This window comes from Prionailurus viverrinus, chromosome F1, assembly GCF_022837055.1.
Source record: "Prionailurus viverrinus isolate Anna chromosome F1, UM_Priviv_1.0, whole genome shotgun sequence".
Classification (NCBI taxonomy): Eukaryota; Metazoa; Chordata; class Mammalia; order Carnivora; family Felidae; genus Prionailurus; species Prionailurus viverrinus.
Window position 1 is genome coordinate 60,954,850 of NC_062577.1, and position 15,151 is coordinate 60,970,000.

The 15,151-nt window shown below is 43.8% G+C and overlaps 1 protein-coding gene across 4 annotated transcripts in view; it reads right to left on the reverse strand.

Moving 5' to 3' along the window:
- The window catches only part of ATF6 (activating transcription factor 6), a 199,461-nt gene that overhangs the window by 33,536 nt on the left and 150,774 nt on the right, over positions 1 to 15,151 (reverse strand). The window contains exon 17 of one of the 4 annotated variants that reach the window (XM_047839839.1): positions 11,244 to 11,412. The exons of the other annotated variants lie outside the window; for them this stretch is intronic. Within the exon in view, the coding sequence (XP_047695795.1) occupies positions 11,279 to 11,412 (134 nt within the window). The 3' untranslated portion in view covers positions 11,244 to 11,278. Of the gene's footprint in view, positions 1 to 11,243; positions 11,413 to 15,151 lie in introns of those variants that run through there. 4 annotated transcript variants of the gene reach the window in all.

Sequence of the window (15,151 nt, forward strand, 5' to 3'; positions counted from 1 at the left end):
GTAACATACAGTGTGCTCTTGGTTTCGGGAGTAGATTCCCATGATTCATCACTTTACATAAAACACCCAGTGCTCATCTCAACAAGTGCCTTCCTCAATGCCCCTATCACCCATTTTCCCTTCTCTCCCCACCCCCCACCCCCTGCATCAACCTTCAGCTTGTTCTCTGCATTTAAGAGTCTCTTATGGTTTGCTGCCCTCTCTGTTTGAAACTAATTTTTCCCCTTCCCCTCCCCCATGGTCTTCTGTTAAGTTTCTCAAGTTCCACATCTGACTGAAAACATATGACTGACCTATTTCACTTAGCATAATACCCTCTAGTTCCACCCATGTTGCTGCAAATGGCAGGATTTCATTCCTTCCCATTGCCAAGTAGTATTCCATTGCATGTATAAACCACATCTTCTTCATCCATTCGTCAGTTGATGGACATTAGGCTCTTTCCGTAATTTGGCTATTGTTGAAAGTGCTGCATTAAACATTGGGGTACGTGTGCCCCTATGAATCAGCACTCCTAAATCCTTTGAATAAATTCCAGTAGTGCTATTGCTGGGTCATAGGGTAATTCTATTTTTAATTTTTTGAGGAACCTCTATGCTGTTTCCCAGAGTGGCTGCACCAGTTTGCATTTCCTCCGGAAAATGCGATTTTTAAAAAACAACACTTCTTTTAGTGACATTAAGGCCAAATTCACGGTACTTCTCCTTTGCTTGTTGTTTTCTTCTTCTCACTTCCTGTGTTCTCCTTCTCTGATTATTCAACATGCTATTGGGAGAAGTTTTGGGCCAAAGCATCTGACCATCTTCCTAGGTTTAGAGATTCTCCTATTTTATGAGGCAGCACTTACCTCCCCCTATATAAGTTTAAGTACCTGTGAGATAACAGAAAGATATATTTTGGTCTCTGCCCACAGAGTTCCTGAAACCCGGTAATTTCTAGGTAACAGGAATGTCTTTTGTGCTAATGAGGTGACTCTGGGTGGGCTCCTGGATGGGGGCTGGCCATCAGAAAGACCAAGCCAAGATTCAAAGTCTGGAATTTTCAGCCCACTCCCCATTCTCTGGTGAAGGGGGGAGTTAATGAATGAAAATGGAGTTAATGATCAATCATGCCTGAACCATGAAGCCTCCAAAAAAATCCCAAGAGTATGGGGACCTCAGAGCTTCTAGGCTGTTACACACATACACAACCCCAACTCCACAGGGACAAAAGTTCCTGCATTTGGGACCCTCCCAGACCTCACTCTATATCTCTTCATCTAGCTGTTCATCTGTAGCCTTTATCACATCCTTTCGTAAACTCGTAAATGTGTTTCCCTGGGTCTGTGAGCTGCTCTAGCAAATTCATGGAACCTGAGAAAGGGGTCAAGAGAACCCTTGATTTATAGCCAACTTGGACAGAAGTTTTGGGTAATCTGGGGACCTACCTGTGATTGGCATTTGAAGTGAGGTGGGAGCAATCTTATGGAATGGAGCCCTTCAGCCCAGGGATCGGGTGCAATCTCCAGGTAGAACTGAGCTAAACTGTAGGACATTCAGCTGGTGTCATGGAGAACTGCTTGGTAAGGGGACCGCCTCCCCAAAATGGTGGCCACAAGTGTCCTGATTATTCCGTGTGAGGAGTAAAGGAGGAAGATACAGGAGAGGAGGGCTATAGGTTTTTCCAGCACAGTACCAGATACTTTAGTTCCCAGGCTTCCCTGTAACGAGGGTGTGGGCATGTGACCTAGGCAATGCCAACCAAAGGCACCAGGCTCTAGACCAAATAGAAGCCATGGCTATGAAACTCCTCTGGGGTGGGGGGTGGGAGGGGGGCGCTGGAAGCAGCAGCATCTGGTTTCAAGAGTCACCCATGGCACTGGTTCTGGAAGCAGAATTTGGAATCTGTGTTATCAGTGGTGCACGCTCTATGGGGTAATTTGGGGCTCTGTTTTTGCTTAACAAACCTCGAAGTCTATTCCTCTGACTCTCCTAGAAATTCTGCTTATGTTATCAAATTCTGCTTAAATACCCCGTTATTTGAAACTAAAGAAAACTTACACATAAAAGCAGTAAAGTTAAAAAAAAAAAAAAAGCTCTATTATATTGTGAGCTTACCTAGGGCAGGGGCCTAATGTATAATTTTCATATTAAATAGTATCTGCTCATAAAATGACATCTAACATTTAGTAGGTTCTTCATAAATGTGGAATCAAACTGGCTATGTACAAAGTAGTACTTATTAACTGTACGCCGAATGAGGCTCTGTGGGATAAGAGAAGACAGCACTAACAGGACAGTACATTTGCTAGAATGTGTGAGAAGAACATGATTAACTGAACTCAACTGAGGGAGCAAGAGATTTTTCATGTTCACAGCCTATTCCATTTTTTTTTTTAAGTTCATTTATTTTGAGAGATAGACAGAAGCAGAGAGAGGGAGAGAGAATCCCAAGCAGCCTCCATGCCATCAGCACAGAGCCCAATGTGGGGCTCAAACTCACGAACCGTGAGATCATGACCTGAGCTGAAATCAAGAGTTGGATGCTTAACTGACTGAGCCACCCAGGCGCCTCACAGCCTGGTCCTTCTAAAGGAACTTTACTAGCTATTTTAGTCTCACTGCAGGCCTGTTTTCCTGGGAAAACACAGGGCCACATCTATACAAATGCAGACAGTAACTTCATTCGTGAGAAGACAGACTGCTTAATTTTACTACAAAGTGGTATGTTTTATTTTGAACGTGGAACTGATCTATTGGTCTGGGACAAGCTAGTTTAGGGAAATGACTAACATTTATTTCCTAGAAAATGGGGGGGGGGGGGAAGTATGTTTAAGTACCATGGAAAAAGCCAGCAAACTTTGAAATCAATGTCCAGTAAACTTGGATGGAATGAATTTCTTAAACAGCGCTTTAATTAGGTAAACTTAGGAGGGCAAGGAAGCTGAAGCTTCCTACTGTTTCTATTTTAAGATAGTGGTGAAAAAGTCTTCTCAGTTTACCATGGAAATTCCAGGGAACTGTTGGGTGAGTGCGTCTATCTTTTAAGAACATAAATATGTCATCTTTTGGTTGGCCAGCACGCCAAATTATGTGCTTAATATTAAAATATTTATAGATGACTGGAACCTAAACGCAGCAGCTGTTACTCTGGAATTACGGGAGCATAAACTCGTATTCAATTCTCCTGTCTTCCCTAGTCGCAAACTGTGCTTGAGGGGCAAGGCCGACAGGAGCCAGTGCTGGGGCCACAGGAAACTGATGGCAAAAGACTATTGAGAAAGTTCACTGATGGTTCCCCGAATTTCATAGCCACTACAGCTGCGAAACAGGGATCAAATTGTCATGAAGCCTTTTGAGGACCAAATGCAATTATGTATGTCAAAGAACCCCACCATATGCTTAACACACATGGTGGGTGCTCAAAACGGAGGAACTAAACCTGAATTTGCAACTTAAACTATTTAGTGATATAGACGACGGACGATTAAAAAGCATTTTGTTTTGGAAGGAAAAAACCCTCCAAATTATTTTAAGCTGTGGTAGATATACACTGAGTAGATCTTGTAAATGCTTTATTTTCTTTATTTCTACTCTCATTCTAACCACATAGCTCATGTTTGCATACTGTCTTTACTCATAATTTTGCACTATAATTTTTACACTATTTAACCATGGATACTTATTACTTTAAAATGGGAAAGTCTGGGGTGCCTGGGTGGCTCAGTCAGTTAGGCGTCCAACTTCAGCTCAGGTCATGATCTCACAGTTTGTGAGTTTGAGCCCCGCATCCGGCTCTGTGCTGACAGCTCAGAGTCTGGAGCCTGCTTCCGATTCTGTGTCTCCCTCTTTCTCTGCTTCTCCCCCCACTCACGCTATCTCTCTCCCCTTCAAAAATAAATAAACTTAACACACACACACACGGGAAAGTTTATGTAAAGATCTCACTGTCAATTAGGGTGGTCCCTGCTTTCAACGCTGTAAGGTATGTGGCACCGTGAATTATTTTGTGTATACTCATGTATGATAATTCAGCCCCAAGCCACACAGTGATCATGACGGAGTGAGGTGGTTTTCTAACAAAAGACAGAAACGTCTTCTAAGACACGCCTCGCCTTTCCCCACATCAAATACTAGGTCATTTTGCTTCAAATATAAAAATGGTTTCTGCTTTCCAAGAATGTCCTTGTGGTAGGAAAAACATTACCTTACCTTTCACATTTAACTCACGAGCTGTGCCTGGGGTGGGGGGGGGGGGGGATGTAAAGACGGGGCTTTGGGTCACAGCCCCTCAGTCATTTGCCTCCACCTGTTTTCTTACCTGTGTCAGGAGGCTGCTGTCTCCTGCCTTCCATAATCCCCCTCCTGCCTGTTGTCTCAGGCTTCCAGCTCTGAGATTCTCTCTGGTCTACGTAGGTCCTGCTTCCCAGTGAGATTATGAGCTCTCTGAAGGCATAAATCACATGGTAGGGTACCTCCAAAATCTGTGCGTTATGTATAGCAGAGTGCCATGTGATGGCCATGTGTGAACCTGAACGACAGCCGCGTTACGCGATAAAACAAACGTGGGACCAGATTATCAGAGCTCAGGAAGCGAAGCCATGATGGCACACTAACCCTTATTTAACATTCACAGTGGGGGCTCCATGATCTGACCTTCCAGTCAAGCAAGTGCACTAGGCAGTAATGAGCTGGGAGAAACGATGAACAGGCTAGATTCGAGGAGAGGTATTCTGTCCCTTTGTCTCCATAAAACCCCCACAATATTCCTGACTTCCGGACTCACTCTCTGTACGCTGTGACAAGCCAGCATGGTAAGCGGCCTAAGATGCTCCCTCCGCCCCTAAGCCCCACCTTGAGGTGTTCGCACCCTGGTGCAGCCCCTCCTCCAACGTGCCAGGTCCGTGTAATCTACAGCCTGTGGGGAAGAGACGGCGTGTCACTTCCGAGACCGGGTTTAAACGACTGACTTCTGTTTGAGGAGCTCTCTCATTCTCTCACTCTCTTGCCCTCTTGGATCACGGATCAGTTGCTCTGGGGAAGCCCCAGGAAGAGGCCCTCATGGTGAGGAGCTGGAGCGGGCTGCCGACAGTTGAGTGAGCTTGGGAACAGATCCGTCAGCCCCCGTCAAACCTTCGGCTCTACCCACAGCCTGACTACAACCCCACGAGGGACCTAGAGCCACACGCACCCCGCTAAGCTGCTCCCACATCCCTGGCCCCCAGAAACTGTGACGTAATCTGTGTGTGTGTTCAAACTGCTGTTTCTTGCCTAGATGATTGTAACTTCCTAACTGTTGCTTCTGTAAAAGTATCACCCCCACCCCCCCATCCATCCTTGCTGTCAGGGAAGTATCTGAAACATGATTCTACTAGTGCCTCTCCTCTGCCCAAAATCTTTTAGTAGATCCCTATTACCCAAAACCCCACATCTTGTCCTACAGGCCTTTGTGAACCGAACCCTGCTGGCCTCTCTGGCTTCCTCTGCACTTCAAGGCCCAGGCACTTAACTCCTACTTTAATCTCCCATGCAGGCTAACTAGTTTCCTTTCTCTGATATCCACTGTTCCCAGAACGTCCCGCACACTTGGCCGATCCTATGAGTCCTTCAGGATTCAGTTCAAAGATCACTCTGTGTATGTGTATTTGTTTATTTAATTAAATTTTTTTTCTTGGATACACATGGCAGTACCTGGTATGAAGAAATGGTATCGTTTCCTAGATACCAATGACAAAGAGGCTGTACACATTTAACTCAACCCAACCCATTTTGATGAGCACCTACTGTGTGTTAGGCACATGTTTTTCAGGAGGCACTAGGACTAACGAAAAACATTAAACAAATAGGGTCCCTAACCCTGAAGAGCCTACAGTTTAGCAGTGAAGTCAGACAATAAGCTACTGATGATAAATAATATGAATGTTACACAAATAAGAGTTCAGAGTATTCTGGGCAGTGGAGGTGGGGGAGGGGCACCAAACCCGTTCTGTGGGCTCAGAAAAGCTTTCCCGGAATGTTTAAGGGATTTAAGAAAAAAAAAAAAAAAAAACTTTATCAAAAAGATGTTAAATCAGGATAAAAAAATGGCCCAAAAATCAAAATCAGCAAGCAAAATGGAAGAGACACGGGTTGGTGGTAATATACGTGAAAGGAGCCACGGACTAGGACGGACCAAACCCACAATGTAACCGGGAAAAACACTTTGTTGTCCCCAACTGAAATACAGTCCACAGACTTTGGGGATACTCCATTATGTTCAGGATTCACAGCCCTCCTTCAGAGGCGGGAAACCTGAACCCACCCAGGACTGAGACACCCTGAACCCAGGTCACAAGAGCAGCTTCTGACAACTGGAAGGCCTTGGTGTCTGAAGCCTCAGAGGAAATCTTCGGACTACAAGTAGCTGAAGGTCTGTCGTGTGGAAGAAAGACTAGTTTTATATATAATCCTGTGGATTTGCAGGCACAGGAAGGAAGAGACAGAAGAAGAACCATCTCCAAATTGCCAGAGCTATTTAAAGCAGGCAGTCTGCGTCCTCGGAGGGGACCGTATCTAAAGTGGCTGGCCACGGAGCAAAGTGTTGCAGGAGAAAATCCTACCACCGGAAGGGAGTTACCCTGGATGACTGTACCCTGGATGCCTTTTAACCCTGGTACTTCATGGCTGGACAACATGAATATTAATGAGTCTTTCCTTGTCCTAATCTCTACTGTAGGGATACCAAGTGGATCACATTTCCCACAAGGTCCTGTCCCGTATGGTAAATAGGATGAAAACAAAGCGGTGGGCTTTAGACATCCTCAAAATAACAGTACGGTCCTCCTAACAACTCCGCTCCTAGCAACAAACTATTGTACAGTTCACATTTGCCTCATTATTTAATCTAAATCTTATGTTTAAGGCACGCGATTGTCTCAGATTGTAAAATCTGTAATAAACATGGAAGAAAATATCTCTACAGATATTCGGTTAAGTCCAAAGGCAATTCTTGTCTGATTCGCTCAAGATTCCCAAAGCGAAAGTTTTAACGATCCGTATCCATATTGTCAGCTGCAACATTCTAGATTCAGAAAAACCTAGATTTCTGAGGATGCTTTAACCTTTACTTGTAAAAGCCCAAGAAAAGGAGCATTCTCCAATGTGGACAGAATGACAGCGTCTGTGACACGTATATCCCTGAGATGATGCTGGCCTAGCATCCGTCCCCAGCTGTGTCTTAAATAACAAAGAAATGATCTGTCATGCTCCACAGAAAGTTAGGATCCCTACTGTGTCCAGCTGCTATCATGGCAGAAGAGAAAACCGAGGACTTGAGCCCTGAGCTTAAGTAGTTCTTCGGAAAGACAGAAACTGGAGATGATGTGAGATGGTTCAATCTTCCGACACACTACAGTAAGACCCTTGATGTTCCAGCACAAAGAAAAATCCAATCTGAGGACCTCAATATGTTAAAATAAAGAAATGATTCAGATTTTGAACAGTCAGTAGTAGGAAGCTCAAACCAACTTTGTTGGCTCAAATAGATGCTGATCTCTAGTTTTTATTAGTCAAAAGCTAAACCATCTGTTTGAGTAGAAACAGATTTTCGCCGCAAGGGAGACAGAGGGAAAGTGGCCTCAGTGAAAGTTGATGGGACTCGGAAGGTCGGCTAGGTGCAGGGGTCTCGGGAACTGGCCCCTCTGGGTGAAGAAAGAAAAGAAGTACGAATATCCGAGAAGGCGCAGTGCAAGCTGAGCCGACGTAAATCTCCTGAGACTCGCAAACGTTCCCACAGATTAAAAAGTTTATTGGCAAATCAAATACAGAAAAGACAAACTACTCCTGAAAAAAAAGTTACCTGTGCAACTGCCAGTAAATCTCCAGAGCAACATCACTCTCGACAAAGTGAGAGGCATTCAAGTACAGAAAGGCAGGTCCGGCATTCACCTTCCTTCTCCCCTTCCCCACATCTACTTTCAGACTTCCTTTGTACAAGAGGGCTCAGGAGAGGCTATGCCAAGTGGAGATAACCGAACGGTTTGGGAGGAGTTAAACATGGATGCCCTGATGACTTCAACCAGAGGAAATGAGGGTGGCAAGAAACAGCCACAGGACGGCTATTCCAGAATCATGGAATCGGCTTCTCCTTGTCCCTCCTTCAGCTGCCAAGCGCAACAGACTTTTCCTTTGCAATGTCTTTGGACATTTTTCCTTTCTCTCCACCCCAGGCCTTTAACAACCTCACCCCAACACTGTTGCAATGCATCCCAGCTCACCTTGCCTCCTAACTTTTTGTTTTCGTTTACAGACCTCAGCCCGATCAGCCGTCTCTTAATACAGCTTTCACGGTGTAATTTTTATGTTGGAGAGCTGTCAGTCATTTCCTTCGCTCATTAATGGCCTCAATCATATAGCTGCGTCTCAGGCAGTAAACACTATTTCTCACTCTCTTCTACACGCGTCCTCTCTTTCCCGTCTCCTCCCAGACGCTTTCCTCAATCCCAACCGAGCACATGATGAAGTGCCGCGGCAAGCAGCTGCTGCTGATCTGTCCACTCGGTATCCGTTTCTTCCATGCTAAGAGAAGTCCACGTGTTTTTTTCCGATCACAGTGTGCCTGGTTAAAACATTGTATTTCTGAGCCTCCCTTGAAGTTAGGCATAAGCACGTGAGCCAGTTTATGTCCCATGAGACATAAGTGAAGTCTGCTAGAAATGGCTGGACAATGTTTGCTTTCCTGAAAGACGCCAGGCCCTCCTCCTTTTTCCTGCCTGGAATACAGATGCGATGGCTTGAGCTGCAGCAGCCACTTTGAGGACATCTGCGGCAACCTTAGTCCTAGCATCCTTAAGTTGTTGAACCAACACTGGCAACTAGACCGGTTCATTGCTGTGGACTTCTTAATATAAAAGAAAAAATGAATCCAATTTATTTAAGCCAATGCTTAGTTAAGGTTTTCTGTTACTTACAGCTAAATGCAGTCCTTATGTAAATACATATTTCTCTCCTTATCCTACTCTAAGTTTCCTTTCCAGTCCAGTTCAAGTTTTGCTTTCCAAGGTACCAAGCGAGGTTAGTCACCAAGGTTCTATCACCTCTCATATATTCAAATTTTTTATCCTATGCCAGAAGCGTTAGGATTTGTAACTAGCCGGTACTTAACTGATTTCTCTTAAAATATTAATCAGCACGTTGTTTCTGGTTTAGAACGGATCTAAATTGCCACTGTTGGTCTAGGCCTAGCTGGTGATTTAGCATGGCTAAAAAGGGACCTAAGGAAATGAGCCAAATTTTACCTACATTCTAAAGACAATCTGAGTCATATTCTGCTTCGCGTACGTGATTATCTTCCACTAGGAAACTGCCAATTGAATCCGAGGAACTGAAGTGAAAACTTAGGTCTTTATGAAGGTATGGTTTATCATAGCCAGTATGGTGAATATTAACACTCATCACTTTACTGCCAGTCACACATAATTAACAGATCTACAGATGTACCCTGAAAGAAAACAGTCTTTTTTCCGGGTGAGTAGTGTCATTTTTCTCCCTTTCTCAGGAGAAATTCTCAGTGTGGGAATTTTTGCTACTGGTCTCAGTAGTGAATCAAAAGTCAAATAGTTGTGCATCTTTAGAAAATTTAAAACGTGGTATGAACAGAAGACTCCACTCAACTGTCTGGACACAATTATAGAGCACTGGCATGGAATAAATTGCAAAGGAAATGCAAGCTTGCAAATGTATTGTAGGAAAGTAGGTAATTTGCAGACCTTTAAGAAAAAAAATGGACTCACAAGAGTAAAAGGCACAACTTCCAGGCACAGTTCTCTTGGACAACCAGCCTGCTTGTGTAGAACATGTCTAAATAGGCCAGTTTCCAAATACATTTTCTTTGGGATCACAGTTTTATGAAACCAGTGATCATCAAAAGCAGTTGTATCAACATTCTCTTATTATTAGAACCAACACATTTATTTAGTTGGTTTTCTTCCTGCCCTTCTATTACGTCCTCTTCAACTAAAAAGGTGTTTCATTGCTAGTAAGTTCTTCTCAATCTTCTTCACGTGGAAATTACTTCGAGATTAAATATAAATACAGTTTAGCCTTACAGTCATTTGTTCATCTACGTGAACCCTTACTAAGGACAGGGTAGGATCTGAGTTAGAGTTTTCTCTTTATTACTTAGGTATGACACTAACTTAGGTATATGACACACAGAGGGCAGGAGAACAGTAAAACCCAATCCGTGAAAACGGTGGTCAAATTATGGAACCTGTTTGCTAATGGCAGTGTTCATTCTCTGTGAAAGATACTTACAAAGCAGCTACCATTAAAAACAAGATCTCTACTATGGTCTATTTTGTTGAGAAGAAGGAAAAGAAAAGAAAAAAGAAAAAAGAAAAAAGAAAAAAGAAAAGAAAAGAAAAGAAAAGAAAAGAAAAGGAAAGAAGGAAAGAAGGAAAGAAAGAAGGAAGGAAAGAAAGAAAGAAGGAAAGAAAGAAGGAAAGAAAGAAGGAAAGAAAGAAAGAAAGAAAGAAAGGAAATGAACAGTTTTACCACAACATAAGTGGAAATCATTTAAAAGCAGGAAATGTTGACTTATAGTATAAGGAAAACTTCCAGAATCCTTTCTTTAAAAATAGCAATAGCCTTTAATTTATCATCCACTGCCCTGCCAACCATCTGCAATCATTTTTTAAAAGCGTTTTTAAAGCATACCTAGCATTTTATTTTACTTTAATAATTTTCAGTGTGAAGAATTCCCTCCAAGAAAGCCCTTCTCACAGCTTTACTAACCTGTTTTCAAAGGTCACACGAGACAAAGGAAATTCAGTAACGAAAGGGATTGCAAAATGAAGTAAATTACAAAAATTAAACTGGCATAGAAAACAGAATGATGTAACTGCTATTTTCTAAACGGCCTGAGTTTCACACCCATATCCTAGTCTCTTTAGCTATTTCTTGTACAGACTTTTTTCCACAGCTCAAAACCACGAAGTAGAATCATTATACGTTATGGTTTAAGACCCGATATTGACTTCAGAATCTAATTTACTCTGCCAGAATTGGAAAAGCAAATTCCTCTTCCCAAATATCCCTGTCCAGGACACGACATACAGCCACGGCTCAACAAAATTTGATTTCATGCCTTCTATCACCCTCTCCAAAGCCTCAGGCACCACTTGAGTCAGCGAGAGGGATCAAGCCCACAACTCATGTTCCTTCGCAAGTTACACGTAACTTCTGCACTCAGAAATGGTGGAAAATATCTTTCATTCAAATTTCTCAAGCCCTTACACTGCTCAGGATGAAAAACTTTGCTGTTAGAGATGTCCTCTGCTCTTCACCTCTGCTCTTCCAAATGGTCCTCTATACCTCTGCTCTTCCAAATGGTGCCCGAACGTTTCTGTGTGCACATAACTTACACTCTCAGATTGTAAGTGATACAAATTCATACCCGCGATAAGGCCAAAGAAATCCAATTTATGGATCTTGGAGAGTTCTGTACTTCAATTTTTTTTTTTTAACTTTTTTTTTTTTTTGAGACAGAGAGAGGCACAGCATGAACGGGGGAGGGAGGGTCAGAGAGAGGGAGACACAGAATTTGAAACAGGCTCCAGGCTCTGAGCTGTCAGCACAGAGCCCGACGCGGGGCTCGAACTCACAGACCGCGAGATCACGACCTCAGCCGAAGTCGGACGCTTAACCGACTGAGCCACCCAGGCGCCCCCTTCCATTTTTTGCATGCATTTTCCTTTGTACAACAAGCATTGAAAAGGAGGTTAATAATTTCAATTCACTCTTTACCGTGAATTCCAAATCTCGACCAATGTGGTAGAAAGGTGAACTAAGTACACATTTAAATTAATTTGCATTTGAAAAGATTGGAAAAACCGTGCTTGCCAACTGTTTTTAACCATGTGAAGAATTAAAATAGTAAAATCTTTCAAGTGACCACAAAGTAATGACCAAATAGCATTTACCTTACTTAATTAATCTGTCATTCAACAAGCGTGAGCCTATCAAATTCAAAACACACGAATCACACTGCATTATGTTGCGCTCACCGAATGTGCACAGCCTTACCCCCTAAGGGATAAAGCGGTATAAAAATCTACCTTAAATTCTGGAATCCCAATCATTTTTGATGTTCATATATCTGTCTTTAACACTGAAGTAACAATATACTCATTAATCAGGATGTATTCTATACACTATTTAAATCCCGGCTCTTGGCTCTTGGCTCTCGGGGATGCAGTGGCTGTACAAGCAGCACAAATTACTTTGTTGAGCTTTACCGTCTTCATCCATGAAAGGAGGATAACACTTAGCTGGCAGGTGAGCATTACCTGAATTAGCACAGATCAAAGTGCCTCGTCTTGCAATCTTCTTACGCACCAGACGTTGTGGTAGGTGCCGGGTTGTAATTGGCAAACATAACGCGACAGACAAACGTGCTGTCCTCACAGAGAAGCTGGCTGCGCTGACTGAGGAGGAGACACAGAAGGAAACCCAGACGAGCCAGGGTTTCATGAGAGCATATAAAATGAAGCATTTCAAGAGGAAGGAATGTCAAAAAACGGACTTCAGGGGAATGACTGCGAAGGGGTACAAGGAGACGTTCTGAAGTAAGGAAAACGTTTGTATCGTGATTGAGTGGTGGTTTCACAACCGTTTACATTTGTCAAAACTCGCTAACCTGTACACATAAAATTGTTAGTTTTTACTGTATGGACGTTATACTTTAATAACTCTGGTTTCTAAAAGGTGTATACATCATGAAAGACCAATTTTGTTTTTAAAGGCAAGGGTTCTAGATGAAAAGGTGCTAAAGAGGGGTGACAAGTGGGTGTAATATATGGTGTCTGGATTCTGAATCCCTCCCCACAAAAAGCCGTAAGGAGTATTTTGGGGGCCAACTGGAAATGTGAATGGACTATATGTTAAACTGTATAGTATCAACGCTAAACTTATTTTTTTAATGTTTATTTATTTTTGAGAGAGAGAGAGAGAGAGAGAGAGAATGAGAGTATGAATCGGGAAGGGGCAGAGAGGGAGGGAGCCACAGAATCTGAAGCAGGCTCCAGGCTCCGGGCCGTCAGCCCAGAGTCTGACACCAGGCTCGAACTCATGAACTGTGAAGTCACGACTGGAGCCCAAGTGGGATGCTCCACCGACTGAGTCACCCAAGCACCCCTAAACTTATTTTTTTAATGCTTACTTATATTTGAGACAGAAAGAGCGTGAGCAGGGAAGGGGCGGGGGGGGGGGTACAGAGGATGTGAAATGGAGCTCTGGGCTGACAGCAGCGAGCCAGACGTGGGCCCCAAACTCACGAACTGCAAGACCATAACCTGAGCCGAAGTCAGATGCTCCACCGACTGAGCCACCCAGGTGCCCCAAACTTTTTTTTTTTTAAGTGTAGTCACTTTCCTGTGTTTATGTAGAATACCCCCTGCTTAGCAGATGCATATTCAAGCATTCAGGGGTAAAATGTAAGAGTGTCTGCAACGCGGTCTCAAAATGGTTCAGAAAAAAACCCACAACGTGAGTGTGGAGGAGAGAGCCAGAGATGAGCAAACCCTTCCAAGAGTGTTTCTCTGAAGGGCCACAGGGAACCTGGGCATTGGGAGGGCCGCCCCACACCCGGGCGGTATTAACACGCTGTGTGTAGCGATGGGGCGGAGAAGACGCTGACCTCGCAGGACAGGAAGTGTCGGTGCAGAGGCCAAGGGTCTGAAATCATGAGAGGGGCCGCGACGCGGGATCCAAAAGGAAGGAAACCCCTCCCGTGACGGTGAGCGTGACAACGACGACCGTGACCCAGGGGCACGCGCGACCAGGCGGAGAAGAGCCAGAGAAGAGCCAGGCGCTATTTAAAGCGCCTTCGCTCATTTCGTTCTCTCGCCAACTTGAAGATAAAGGTATAAGGCATCTCTCCTTTCGCCGATGAGGCGGCCGAGCTACGGAAGAACGAACTGCCCTGCCCAGCCACGCAGGGCAGTGGGAGGAGTGGGATGCTTGGAGATGGGTTTTCAAGGGCAGTCAGTGCATCAGTGATGGTGATGAGGTCTAGAGGATGACCATATGGATGGGAACTGGGTCCAAAGAGGCGGGGGTGCTGGATGAATCCTCAGTGCGGATGCTGAAGTTGTACAGAGAGCTAGCAAAAGCAGTGACGGTGAGTCATCGGTGATGGTGGGGGAGGACGGCAACAAACAGGGGTCAGAGGAGTAAAGCCTGATTTTATACAGTTTAAGATGTCAGGGGGAAAGGAGGAGAGATGATGTGGAAGTTGCCGCGGGGAGCAAGGATACACCCACCCCACCTGCAGGCTCACAGACACACGAGGGGAGGAGGCAAAATCAGATTCTAACGTGAGACGGATCCCCAGAGCAAACAGTGAAGGGACCGTTCAGAACGGAGCCCGAAGACACCACACGGTGCTTAGCACATGCTATACGTTCAACCAGTATCTCTTGACTTTGAATCTTAACTTTTCAAACGGTTCACTATACTCTAAAAAGGAAAAAACTGAATTTATTTACCAAGAAATCCAAGCCAGATTAAAAAGGAAATGATCCTCTAAGTGATTGTATTCTTTAAACCCATGAAAGGCTCATTTGCAAAAATTGGTCCCCGGGCCAAGATAAACAGAATGGAACAGCATCTTATTGTTTTTGGCTTAATAACTATGGATAGCTCACTGTTATAAAAATGACACCGGGCATTCTCTTGCATAAGAACATAATATCAGAACAAGATTCCGTGAATTCTGTCTTTCGAAGCTTAGATAACAGCCTTTCTGAGCGTGAGCTGACCAGAACTTAAATCTATTATGGTTCAAAGCACAGAAACCTAGGTACCCATGAAATAAGAATAGACGATTACTTCCTAAACATCTTCTTTCGAGTGTAAACATAGTCTTCGGAATGTACTGTTCTTCTTGACGTAGTTGTAGGACTGCTCCATGAAAGCTTTGGAGGTGTGCCTTCACTGAAGGAAGAGAGGTTCTCGGTGTTCCGGTTTGTTTGTTTTTTAAAAATTTGATCTAATGTCTTTGTAAGACTAAGAAAATGTCATAATGCTTTTAGACATTAGCAAAGCAAAGTTTTTCTTTTATATCTATAAAGCTGCCTCCTGAGCATTTCTAATAAGCGGTCGGGAATCGGCTCATTGAAATTCTATAGTCCTCT